The sequence below is a fragment of the Morus notabilis genome, unplaced genomic scaffold, assembly GCF_000414095.1.
Source record: "Morus notabilis unplaced genomic scaffold, ASM41409v2 Scaffold581, whole genome shotgun sequence".
NCBI lineage: Eukaryota > Viridiplantae > Streptophyta > Magnoliopsida > Rosales > Moraceae > Morus > Morus notabilis.
Window position 1 is genome coordinate 133585 of NW_010362557.1, and position 13223 is coordinate 146807.

The 13223-nt window shown below is 36.3% G+C and overlaps 2 protein-coding genes across 3 annotated transcripts in view; one reads left to right on the top strand and one right to left on the bottom strand.

The window, feature by feature from the left end:
• The first annotated feature begins 2771 nt into the window (after nt 1-2771).
• On the top strand, nt 2772-11338 carry LOC21390243 (histone-lysine N-methyltransferase ATX4). 2 transcript variants are annotated; one of them, XM_024168420.1, is made up of 23 exons: nt 2772-4492; nt 4614-4669; nt 4761-4953; nt 5433-5561; nt 5681-5749; nt 5848-5916; nt 6035-6126; nt 6308-6400; nt 6685-6820; nt 7010-7115; nt 7237-7336; nt 7592-7716; nt 8102-8247; nt 8525-8629; nt 8737-8801; nt 8923-9136; nt 9776-9862; nt 9952-10011; nt 10095-10184; nt 10304-10390; nt 10559-10633; nt 10762-10862; nt 10971-11338. In XM_024168420.1, exons 1-23 carry the CDS (start codon nt 3539-3541, stop codon nt 11059-11061), a joined length of 3243 nt encoding a protein of 1080 aa, XP_024024188.1. In that variant the 5' UTR covers nt 2772-3538; the 3' UTR covers nt 11062-11338. The 2 variants fall into 2 exon arrangements, with proteins under 2 accessions (XP_024024188.1, XP_024024189.1); XM_024168421.1 differs by having other exon boundaries at nt 9955-10011.
• Nucleotides 11339-12976: 1638 nt separating this feature from the next.
• Nucleotides 12977-13223, bottom strand: part of LOC112092374 — a 1764-nt gene continuing 1517 nt past the window's right edge. The window contains exon 5 of the mRNA XM_024168419.1: nt 12977-12984. Coding sequence (XP_024024187.1) covers nt 12977-12984 — 8 coding nt within the window. The remainder of the gene's footprint in view (nt 12985-13223) is intronic.

The window sequence follows — 13223 nt, forward strand, 5'->3', positions numbered from 1 at the left end:
CTAGGTTGAACTTAATGTGATAGGAATTGATACTATCCTTCGTCAATTTGAGATTTTAGATGATTTATAATTGATATGTAAACTGATTGTAACGACCACCACGTCAAAGACATAGTTGACCTTGGGAGTCATTGTATTGTGATTCATAGTTTTATATATCCGGTCATAATACTATGAATAACCAATCAATCATAACAGTACGAGTCATTGTCTATGAGCCATTATACCAAGCAGTCATAATGATATGACCGGCCATCAAACAGAGGCACATACCAAATAAAGAGTATAATGACAATCCAATGACCCCAAAAAATTTCAAATAACTGACCTTATTTGCTTTTAACTCCTCCTCTAAAGTCTTTCTTTTCTTCTAAGATGACAAAAAATGGTAAAAGAAATAAAAAAAATAAATACCTAAGAAAAAAAAACAAAAAAATAAGAAAAACCAACAAAGTTTTCACCTTCGTCTCAGAATCCGTCATTGACATTGTCTGTTTCGTGGCTGTTTTCTCCGGCGAAGAGGGTGAGATTTTCTTAGTTCGTTTTTCTCCGACGAAGAGGTTTAGGTGTTGATTTCTCCGGCGAAGGTTCGTCAGTTCTCGTCGCGTGATTGCGTGAGTTCTCACTGTCGTGAGTTCGTCGGTGCTCAAGGTGGTAGACGGTGGGGTTTCTTGGTCTCTGTGCACGCCTGCGTTCGTTCTCCTCCTCTCTCTCTACTTTGAATATTTGAATTATAAAAGGCTTCATAATATATATTCAAGGTTTTAAAACTGAAATGGGGCACAATTGTCATTTTAATTCAAGTAAAAATAAATATGATTCCATGATGTTAATTATAAAAGTATATAAAAATAATACTAAAATTAATAATCATTTATTAGAAGTTTTATTATTGAAATTAACCCCCACTGTCGTCTCTATACAAAAAATTTGAATGAACTGTGCGAATTGTGATGAATGATAAGTCTCGGTCTCTCCCGACGACAAAGACAATAATAATAAATATACTAGTGAAACCTTGTAAATATCACAACTCATGTAAACTCGCCGTCCTGCCCTTGGATGAGCCGAGATATGGAACAAGATCAAAATAGAAAACCATTCACAATTTCATTAATCCCTCCTGTAAAAAACACAACAATTTCATCTATTACACTAACCCACATCATAAATGAACCACCGAGACAATTTAATAGTACCGTGATGGCCAGAACTCAAAAAGATATGGCCGACCCAACACACATTCTGTGCCATATTAAACAACCCATCTTTTTTTTTTCTTCCTCTCTCTCTCCTCTCTCTCTCTCATCATCTACCATCTCATTTTGCTCACGTTGTTGAAGCACACCACCATCTTCACCGCTCGCTACTTTTATAGGATTCTTGTAGTCTAAGCACGTTATAATCGCAAAACTAGTAAATGGCAATGACAATGACAGATAATAGTGACGGTTTTATATCTTCCAAGTTTCAGGCTTTCAAACCAAATAAATTATGTTCTGAAAATCTTTTACCACGTGATAACATGCCCGTTTCGGTTTAAGATGTGTCATTCCCATTTTACCAGAAAAAGAAAGTCTCTTGTTTTTTTTTTTTTTTTTTTTTTTTTGGTTGCTAATTTTTGGTAGCTAATATTTTTCTTCTTGTTGAACGAACCTATCAAAACCCATTTCAACGGTTTGACCTCCACCAAACCCATCTACCAGAAACAAACATCCACCCAAAACTTTTTTTTTTATAATCCTTCAAGTTTTATGTCTCTTGAAAATCAGGCCCGTAAGAAATAATCCTTCGCAAGCATAACCCCCACAAATAATTTAAAAAAAAAAAAAAGAAAATATTCGGTTCTAACATGTGCCAATAATTGCCATCACCTTCGATCGAACTCGCAGCACAGGAGGACATTATCTGCGATCAATTTTAAAAACCCATTTTTATAAATCATATAATACCAATTAAAAAAGATTTAACTTTTTCAAAAGGTAATCTTCAATTTATTTTCAGCAGACTTCGAATTGTTACGTAAAATACGATTGCAGGAAAAAAAAAAAAAAAAAACGTTACAATTCAAGGAAAACTAATGTTGAAAAATTTTCACAGATTTATTAAAAGCAACGGAGAGCGACCGCCGAGAATCGGTTCCCTATATTCCCTTATCCAAGATCCAAGATCAAAGCTGTTTGGGCTTTTTATTTTTTATTTTTTGGTTTTCTAAAAAATGAAATATATAACGAAAAATTTCAGATTTCCATAACAGATTTTTCTTTTTTCTTTTGAGGTTGAAGATAATTACTTTGATCTGCTGACACTTTCAACTAGTTTCCATGGGCTCGTGCGAAAGTACCAAAATGCCCCTCCAAAAACTTGGGGGGAAAATTCACGAATTTAATTGGGGAAGCCTAACCCAAGCACCACCTTTATTACGTCATACCGTTGTTTTCCCGTCCATGAACCAGTGACCACCAACAGACTCTCCCACGTAAAAAGAAAACACCCAAAAAAAAAATCAAAGCTTTCATTCATTTTTGCCGGCGTTTGCTCTGAAACCTTTCCAATTTGCAGAAAATTGTACACAACATTCCTTGCACCAAAACCCCACCAAAAATTCGCAACTTTTGCAGTCCAAAACTTATATGTAGTAGCGTGGTTGACAAATTAAGTTCCAATTCAATAACAATTGCACCTATAATCTAGAGTGCATGACACATTTTTGAGTTCCGAATTTCTTGGAACTGACTGATTCTATTTATTTTTCAGTGCCCACATAAAAAGGTACCAAAATTGACATAATAAGAAAGAAAAACACACAAAAAAAGTCGCAAAACCAGCCCAATGGCTTTGCCATTACATAGCACCATACCAGAACCAAGCTCATGACCGGGGCTGAAGATTTTGCGCTCCCAACACGTAATGCGCAAGTTAGCCTCAATCCCTCTCTCTCTCATCTAGTATAACACTTTTACAAGGTAACGCCGACCTTTCTCTTTCTCTCTCCTGAACTCTGTCACCACTCACCCGCCCTATACAACACCACCCTCTCTCTCTCTCTCTCTCTCTCTCTAGAATTTTGCGAAAAAGAAAGCTTTCCATTCCAAAACTCAAAATTTTCACTATTTCCGTGATTAAATTGGGATTTTGGTCTAATAAATTAAGTTTCTTATTCTTCCCTCTCTCTTTTTGCTCGCTGAGGCAGTTAGAGAGAAACTCCGCTTTGAAACAGATCCCTATTTCTCTCTCTAACTCTTCTCTCTCCAATTCGATCCTTTTCTTCGTCAAATTCTCAGGCATTCTCTTCTCCGAAGTCTCTTTCTTCGTCGGAATTTCTTTCTCCGGTGCTAGTTTGCGGAATTCTCTCCGACGCTTGTTGTCTTCTCGATTGCTCTGTTTCTTGGAATCTCTCGAAAATTAGGGTTTATGATGCGTGTACGGAGAATTGGGGTTTTGATGTGAAAAATTGAGACTGCTTGTGGGAAGAAGGGGAAGAAGTTTTTTTGGGATTTGAGGATTCGCGTTGCGGTTTTTCTGAATCTCCGACACGATGATAATCAAACGGAATTTGAAATCCCAAATGCCGCGTCTGAAGAGATGCAAGCCCGGGGATTCGGCCGGTGACGACGACGAGGGCTCCGCGAGGAAGAAGAGGAAAACGAATGGTTATTACCCTCTCAATCTGCTTGGCGAGGTCGCGGCGGGGATTATCCCCGTCAGCCTCCATGGCTTGGTTCTGAGCTCCGTCGCCGCCGAGAAGGGATTCTGTGCTTCGTGGTGCACCGAGGTCTCGTTCTCCCCCGCGGTGGAGGAGATGAAGTCAAACGGCCGAGATTCGACGGCTGAGAAGATCAATGGCAAGGTTGAGGTTCAAAGGCCACCTCTCGTGAGGACTTCGAGGGGTCGAGTTCAGGTTTTGCCTTCTCGCTTTAATGATTCTGTAATTGAGAATTGGAGGAAAGAAAGTAAGACTAGTTTGCGTGATTATAGTTTCGATGAGGAGATTGAGTGTAAGAAGGAGAAATTTAGCTTTAGGACACCGAAAACTTGTAGTCAGAATGCGAAAAAGACGAAGAACGTCGATAGGAATGGATTTAAGTCCATGAAGTATACTGCATTGTGCGAGGACGAGGATGGGGAAGTGGAAAAGTACACGGCTGTGAAGAATTTTTACATGAAGAAGTATTCGAGTTCCCGGAGTTCGCTTACTTCAGTACACGAGCAAGTGGTTGATGAAGAGACGTTCGCAATGGAGGGACAAGCTGACTTGGCTTCCGCGGAGAGGTTTCGGAAAGAGGGTAGTGAGAGGACTGATGGGTTTTATGGACCTGAAGACTTTTATTCGGGTGATATAGTGTGGGCAAAACCAGGGAAGAAGGAGCCCTTTTGGCCTGCCATTGTCATCGACCCGATGTCGCAAGCGCCTGAGCTAGTTTTGAGGGCTTGCATTGCCGATGCTGCTTGTGTGATGTTTTTTGGATACTCTGGAAACCAAAACCAAAGGGTATGGATTGGTTCCGATGTTGAGTTTTAATTTAAGTCATGGATTGTGTTATTAAATGCTATAATTGTCTTTATTGATTAACGTTTGTCATTTATTGTGGTACTTCAATGATATTGAGCAGGATTATGCGTGGGTTAGACGGGGAAACATTTTTCCATTTATGGATTATGTAGACAGGTGTGCATTTTAGTGGTTTTATTTTGGACAGTTATTCGAATTTTAATCTAGAAACGTCTTTGTTTCTGAGGCAATACTTTGCGTGGCATAGGTTCCAGGGGCAGTCTGGAGTAAATGATTGTGCACCCTGTGATTTTCAAATGGCGATTGAAGAGGCGTTTTTGGCAGAACAAGGATTTACGGAGAAACTGATTGCAGATATAAACATGGCTGCTGGGAATGCAACTTATGATGAATCTATTCTTAGGGGATTTCAAGAAGTTACTGGTTCAAACCAGGATCAGGCAAGTTGTCTGGAGTATCGTGCTTTTTAATTTTGAGTAATGGATTGAATGTAATGTTGACTGCAGTATTTGACAAATGTCACGTAAAAGGTTATCCACATTGCATTATCTTCGCCGTCGACTAATTATTATTCCAGGTTTTCTTTATGCTTGAATGTAAACAATCTGAGAATATATTTACTGTGCGGCTGGAGTTGATGAAGCGTCTTGTCTTAATTAACAATTTAACATCATTATTTGGCTGCAGAAGATTTACAAATCACAATTTGTCTGAGTTCTCTGAGTAACCTGTAGGAGATGAGGATATTCCTTTGATTAGAAAAAAATGTCTGTTTTTTCCTAAGACCACTTGGTCTGGTGGCATGGGGGCATTTGGGTGGGATGGGGTTTGGGGGAAGATTACGGGTTTTGATCCCGTGTTGTATATATATATGTTTTTCAATCCTCGTTGTTTAATTGAATTAGGGTCCTGTATGCAGGATCTATTTGATAAGAAGAAAGACACTCGGCCCTGTGAAGGATGTGGCTCAATTCTACCTCTTAAAATGACAAAGAAAATGAAGGTTTCAACTCCATCAGAACAGTTTTTGTGCAGAACATGTGCAAGGGTTCGTATGATGCCTTGCTCTGTGTCTTTCTTATTTTCTGTGTGCCATTTGTTTTCTGTAATAACTTTGGGCTTGCAAGTTTTGTTGCAATGTTCGTACTAAACGAATTCTTAGTGCAGTTAATAAAATCAAACCACTTTTGTGGCATATGCAAGAAAATCTGGAATCACGCGGACAGTGGAAGTTGGGTAAGAGAGCTCTACAAACTCTTTGTAAATGACGGCTAGTTATTATTGTTGTTTTGTTATTCTGGTTATTATTTTTGAAAACATTCCTCTTTTAACAGGTTCGATGTGATGGTTGTAAAGTATGGGTTCATGCGGAGTGCGACAAAATTTCCAGCAACCTCTTTAAGGTCTCTTGATCAAACTATATATATGATGAAGTTGTTCTTTTCTATTTGCTTAATGGGAAACGAGACATTGCACACTTCAATGACAAAGTTGTTCTCTTTTTTTTTTTTTTTTTTGAAGAATTTGGGCGGCACTGACTATTACTGCCCAACTTGCAAAGCGAAGTTCAATTTCGAGTTATCAGATTCAGAAAAGGGACAACCAAGAGTCAAGTATGTCTGTGGAGCCCCATTTAATGTTTTTTAATTAGAAAATTTGGACTTATTTTCCTTTTATTGCATGATTGTTATTATTGTTGTAGTTTATTTTCTTGATACAGGTTGCATTTCCTAATTGAATGGATGTGCTCTTTCCCCTCCTTATATCTAACAAATATTGAGTTTCTTGATGCAGATGGAACAAAAGTCATGGTCAATTGGTGCTGCCTAACAAGGTTACAGTTGTTTGCAATGGTGTGGAAGGCACATATTTTCCAAGCCTTCACTTGTAAGCTTTAGTGGCTCAAATTTAACTGTCTTTTCCGGCAATCTTATCTGTTGGGACAAACAAATTTATGATTATTATTTGGGCTATTTTCCTTCTTTTCTTATTTCTCAAGTATTCTAAAGAAGAAATTTTGTGGAAAAGAATCGTTAGCCACTGACATTTGTCAATGCTTCTTCATACTGGTGTAGTTTTATTATGGCTATGATCTGTGTATCTGAATTTTACATTTTTATTTGTTTATAAAGTTCTACAATCCTCTCATTTTTTTTTTCTTTTCATCCCAGAGTTGTCTGCAAATGTGGGTTTTGCGGCTCTGAAAAGCAAGCACTTAGTGAATGGGAGCGACACACAGGTTCCAAATCGAGAAACTGGAAGACAAGTGTTAGGGTGAAAGGTTCTATGCTGCCACTGGAACAATGGGTTTGTACTCTACTTCATTTTTTTTCAAACTATTCTGGGAGTATTGATTTTTTCTAATATGAAACATGTGTTTCTTTGACATGGTGATGAGAATTTTCAATGTGGAAAGCAAATTATGTATTGGGTTCATAGCTACTGATGTATCACGGATGAAACTCTAGTTTAATGGAATCTCGTTTCACGTTGTAGATGTTGCAGTTGGCAGAGTATCACGAAAGTGCTCTTGTGTCTGCAAAGCCTGCTAAAAGGCCTTCTATGAAAGAACGAAAGCAGAAATTGCTTGCCTTTTTGCAAGGTGAGTTGTTTTTATTGTCATTTTTTATGAGTCATGTATAAATCATTTATTATTTGAATTTTTTTCCAGTAATTATCTGACCTGGTGAGAGCTAACTGCATTCTTATACTTGCTATGACAGAGAAGTATGAACCTGTTTATGCTAAGTGGACCACAGAACGATGTGCTGTATGTAGATGGGTTGAAGATTGGGATTACAACAAGATCATCATCTGCAACAGGTACTATCATGTGGGCAACTGTCTGAGATTTATTGCCTTAGTATAACAATGATAATCCAGCAGGACCAATAGTCGTATTCCACTTATTACCAAATGCGTGAAAAGGAATAAATGTTGCGGAATTTGAACTGTATTTAGGCACGTTCTGGATGTTTAGGAATATTGCTCAACATAGCTGCATCCCTACATCCTTAGAGGTTGTTGATTGCTAGTGGTTTTGTATGGAACTTACAGAGTGCTTACTTTTTCTATCAGATGCCAAATAGCTGTTCATCAAGAATGCTATGGGGCAAGAAACGTTCGGGATTTCACTTCATGGGTTTGCAAAGCATGTGAAACACCTGAAATCAAGAGAGAATGTTGCCTCTGTCCTGTTAAAGGCAAGTCCTTAAGATTTTTTTTTTTTGGGCAATTTTTCATTATGAAAAAAGGTTAAGTTTTGTTTTTCATACATACTTGTCTCCTATGGTCTTCGTCATCCAATTATGAAATCAGACATAATGCACAACTTCTCTCAGTTTATGTGATGTTCCGCTTTTCGTAAAGTTTGGTCAATTAGTAATGCGGGTGTTATTATAAGAATGATTATTCATACAATGGCAACCTTCCTCCGGTTAAAGATGACTTTATAACTCCTCGTCTAAACTTCTTTACTCTTTAGTTTTCACTGGTCATTAATTTATGATGGATTTTTTCCCCCGATAACCAATTTTGGTTTCATTTTGCTATTATAAGTTGATGTATTTTATTTTATGTTTGCTGCAGGAGGTGCTTTAAAGCCAACTGATATTGAGGCATTGTGGGTTCATGTTACATGTGCTTGGTTCAGGCCTGAAGTCGCTTTTGCAAGTGACGAAAAGATGGAGCCTGCTCTTGGGATCCTGAGTATTCCATCTAATTCTTTTGTTAAGGTGGATTCTTTGCTTTAGTCAGTACAACCTTATAGCTGTTTTAATTCAGTTTGATTCATGGAAACTTTTTGATTAGATCCACACAATATTTCTTGAGGATAACCATTCTTTATCTTTTGAATAACATGTTTGCCAACTCCCAATCTGTTAATTTTCTTGGTAGTCAATAAACTATTATATCTACTGGAAATCTAATTTAGTATTCGTAGTCTTGTTGAACACCTGTAGAATATTTAGCTGATGCAGTATTAAGGGGGGCTTTTTTTGTGACCTTCAGATTTGTGTTATTTGCAAGCAAATTCATGGCTCATGCATGCAATGTTGCAAGTGTTCCACTTATTACCACGCGATGTGTGCATCAAGGGCAGGGTATCGCATGGAGGTTAGATCCTAGACACCGTCTTTTAGTGCTTTATGCTGTTCAAAATTATAGTAATTCATCTCTTTTTTCACCCAGAAAAAGTGATTTATGCTTGACTTTTATTGCAGCTACACTGCTCGGAAAAGAATGGCAGGCAAATCACGAAAATGATTTCTTATTGTGCTTATCACAGGTTTGTAATTATGATTTTTTTGACGAGTCTCTCTTGTTTTTGCTTTGCTGGTTGTGTTGCAAATATAAAGTAATTTTGTTCCTTCACAAAACATGAAGCAATGGTTTCATTTTTGGTGCAGGGCCCCAAATCCAGATACTGTCTTAATTATACAGACTCCTCTAGGTGTCTTCTCAGCAAAAAACCTTCTCCAAAATAAGAAGAGGGCCGGTTCAAGGTTAATTTCATCAAATAGAACAAAAGCAGAAGAGGTTCCAACTGTTGAAACTACTGAGCACGAGCCATTATCTGCTGCAAGGTGCCGGGTATTCAAGAGATCAAACAATAACAAGCAGGTAACTTGCTTTGATTTTTATTTCCTTATATGTTTTTCTTTCTCTGCTTTCATTTTTATTCCTTCTTTGGCGCCTAAGTATGCGTCTCAACCTTCCTCTTCCTCTCATTCTTCTCCTCTCGTCTTTTGGGAGCTGAATAGTTAGTTGAACAATGTGAATTTGTCATTTAGGTAATATAGAATTAAAGCAAGACCACTAACGAGAAAATATATGCAAAAGCAACTAGTCCTTGTCAAATTGGTGAATGCTTTAAATAATTTTCAGGTGAAATTGGTGGGGGATCAGGACTTCTGTCTCTTACATACACTACCAATCACCTGGTAACGTGTGAGATAATAAGCTAGTAACAAATTACTAATACGTAATTCTAAATTATATAAAACAATATTCATAATCACAAACACTATTGTTTGTTTACTTATGCATCTACCACCACTAATTGGATAGCAAAATATGTTTGTGAAGCAGCATTTAAGTAGGCAAGTTCTTTTTATTGTTTCTTGTATGTTGGATCAAGAAAACACATTTAAGTGCAGGCTTCAGTTCTATTTCACGTAATACATGTTTGGGCTTTGATGATTCCTTATATTTTGATTATGCACATTCTTCTTCATCACTCGTGACTTTTCTGGTTGATAGAGAATGCAAGAAGAAACCGTTACTCACCGAGTGAAAGGACATTCCCATCATCCCTTGGGAGACATAGAAAACTTGAACGCTTTCATGGTAAACATTCTTCAACTTTGTAAAATTCTTTCGCAAATATAGTAATTTGATCATAACCTCAAGGTGACACACTGTCGTTTCTTTTTCAGCAGGTTGCTGAGGAACCAAAATCCTTTTCTTCTTTCAGAGAACGGCTTTACCACTTACAGGCACAATCTTAATCCTTTTCTATTCTCTATAATTGACTTTCTGGAATTGATTTTGACTGGTATTTGTGTTTATTGGACTCCAGAGAACCGAAAACAATCGTGTTTGCTTTGGTAGATCTGGCATACATGGCTGGGGTCTCTTCGCACGTAAAAATATTCAAGAAGGAGATATGGTAAAAAAAAATAGCCTTTTTACTTGATCTTTTGATTTTGGGTCACTCTTCAGTTATGTGGCCTCGGGAAATATTCTGGCTTTCGACAAGGAATGAGAAGCATATATTGTTATACACAGGTTCTTGAATATCGTGGAGAGCAGGTGAGGCGTAGTATTGCAGATCTTAGGGAAGCACGTTACAGATCGGAAGGCAAAGACTGCTATGTAAGTTACTCTCTTTTCTCCACTGATTTGTTATGAATGATATAGAAGATATAATTTGTGTTACTTTCTACTTTCCTTCTTATTACCTAGAAGCTAAGCTAATGCGATCTTTCTGTTTTTATTATTATATATATATATATATTTTTTTTTTTTTTTTTTGTTGGGCAGCTCTTTAAGATCAGTGAAGAGGTAGTGGTGGATGCTACTGATAAAGGGAACATAGCACGCTTAATCAATCATTCGGTAAGTAAAGATTATAATTAATGTTAGAAGTTATTTTTGGGATATTGTGATCTCCATAATCCTTTTAACATTGACAAAGTTTCCTTCCTATTCAATCTCTTTTGTCCTTGTCCAACTTTGATATATAGTGCATGCCCAATTGCTACGCGAGGATCATGAGTGTTGGTGATGATGAGAGCCGTATTGTACTTATTGCTAAGACCAACGTAGCTGCTGGTGACGAGCTAACGTAATCTCTCTCTCTCTCTCTCCCCGTCCTTTGTTTGCCTTGTAGATAATCAGCTATTCTTAATTGGGTCTTATTCTTTATTTTCATTTTTATTTTTGGCTTTTATAGGTATGACTACTTATTTGATCCTGACGAACCCGAAGAATTCAAAGTCCCTTGTTTGTGTAAAGCTCCAAACTGCCGACAGTTCATGAATTAGGATACAACAATTGCACAGCCATTGTTTCTCCGTAAGGAACACTAACCCATTCCCTCTTTCGTAGGATCTCACAGTTCTTATACCCAAAAATTGTAATTTTGTCGAGGAAAAAGGAAAGGTAAAAAAAAAAAAAAAGGGGGGGAGAGTGTTAATTCTTTTTTTTTTTTTCCCCCGCTGTAATTTTGTTCGGACAAACCTTTCAAAGCTTAATAAAAGCTATAAAAATTTGCGAGCTTTTTGGCTCTTGGCATTTGTGTGTAATTGTCTGCTAACTTCTCCACGTTCTTAATCTATTGCTAATGTTTTTGAGGTCACTGCTTAATGGAAGAAATGATACTGCGTTTTACCTCTCGTGTGTACTTTTAACACCGACTTACACCCTTGTATAAAATGAGAGATAAGGAAACCATACTTTGATGCGTTTATTCTTTTCTTTTTTTTTTTTTTTTTTTTTTTTTTCTTTTTTTTTTTTTTTCTTTTTTTTTTTTTTTCTTTTTTTTTTTTTTTCTTTTTTTTTTTTTTTCTTTTTTTTTTTTTTTCTTTTTTTTTTTTTTTAAAATTTTTTCCCCGGTTTTTTTTTTTTTTTTTTTTTTTTTTTTTTTTTTTTTTTGAGAATGATTTACCAGGTTATTTGTTCATTCATTCATTTATTTATTTTTGAATGTTGCCGAGTTGGTTTTGGTCTTTAGTGCTTTCGTTGCTTAATTTTTCATGTCATTTTTCATTTTTACAAGCTGTCGTTTCCTTATGTTATTGTCGTTTATAATTTCAATTTTGTTTGTTGATGTTTTTGCCGTTTTCGAAGGTCATTTTGCTGCTCTACTAAATCGTGTCGGTGTAGGATTTACTATGTCGTTTTCAGGTTCACGTCGGTGTACCCCTGAAAAAAGGTAGTCCTTTTCCAATGCTATTTTATGTCGTTTTCAGGTTCATGTCGGAGTTCCCCTCAAAAAAGTAGTCGTTTTCAATGCTGTTGCCGTTTTCGTTCAATAGTGTTGTCGTTTGATACTCGTGTTGACGATGTCGGTTTTGGTTTTTTGTCTTTCTTTCTAATGTCATTCTTCTCTTTTTATTTATTTTTTTGGGCACAATCTTATTGTCGATCTGATTGATGATGTCGTTTTTTCTTTGTTGTCTTACATAGATGTTGTGGTTAGGCCGTTCTTCGATTTTGTTTTCCCAGGTTACTATCCCTTACCTAAATGTTGTTTCTTGTTGCTGTCGACTGTTATTGACTTAAGCTGACGTCCTTTTATTTAATTAATATAATTTGTTTTATGCCAGTTTGTTATTTTAGTTATTTATGTCGTTTCATTATGCCATAACGACATATAGACGATAGATTTGTGTGCTCATCATTTCTCAGTAGATGTAGTTTTCTGTTTATGTCGGTTTTAGACTATCATTGTTCTCCCAGGTTGTTGTCTCTCCCTCAAAGGAAAACGCTCTGTATTTTTGTCGTAAGTAATTGTTCTTTCTACAACAACATTTAGTATATGTCGTCTACAAAAGTAATTTTTCTTTCTCAAATGTTGTTTCCGTGTTTTTGTATTTCTTCGAAAATGTCGTCTTTAGTTTCATGTCGTTTCATATGTTCGTTGACTCATCTGCTGTCGTTTCAAAAGTTCGCTTACTAACTTATGTCGTTTTGTCGTTTAAAAATGTTCTTTGACTGTCCCTTTTTTTTTTTTTTTTTTTTTTTTTTTTTTTTTTGGGAATTTGGTTTTTTTTTTTTATTCCTTTTTTTTTTTTTTTATATTTTTTTTGAGGTAATTGTGATTTTATACTTTAATGCCTTTTTTTTTTTGAGGTCATTATTATTTTTTCTTTGAGGTTCTTTGAAAGTCCATCTTTTTATTTTTTAATCTTTTTTTATATTTTTCTTGAGGTCATTGTGATTTTATGCAACAAAAGCTTATTGTACTACAGAAACAGAAACAAAAACAGAGAGTTTATATGTTGCCCATCTTATCAAACTAGTTCGGCTATGGGTTTTCTAGAATCTAGTCTCGCTTGTTGAAAACTTTATAGAAAAGAAAAGCAAAGGAAAAAAAAAAAAGACATGAATAAAAATAATTGTGTAAGCAGACTCAATGTTAGCACTTGGAAGGACATTCAAGAGTTTCTTTCAATGGAGGGTAAATGTGAGTGTTTGATCATAA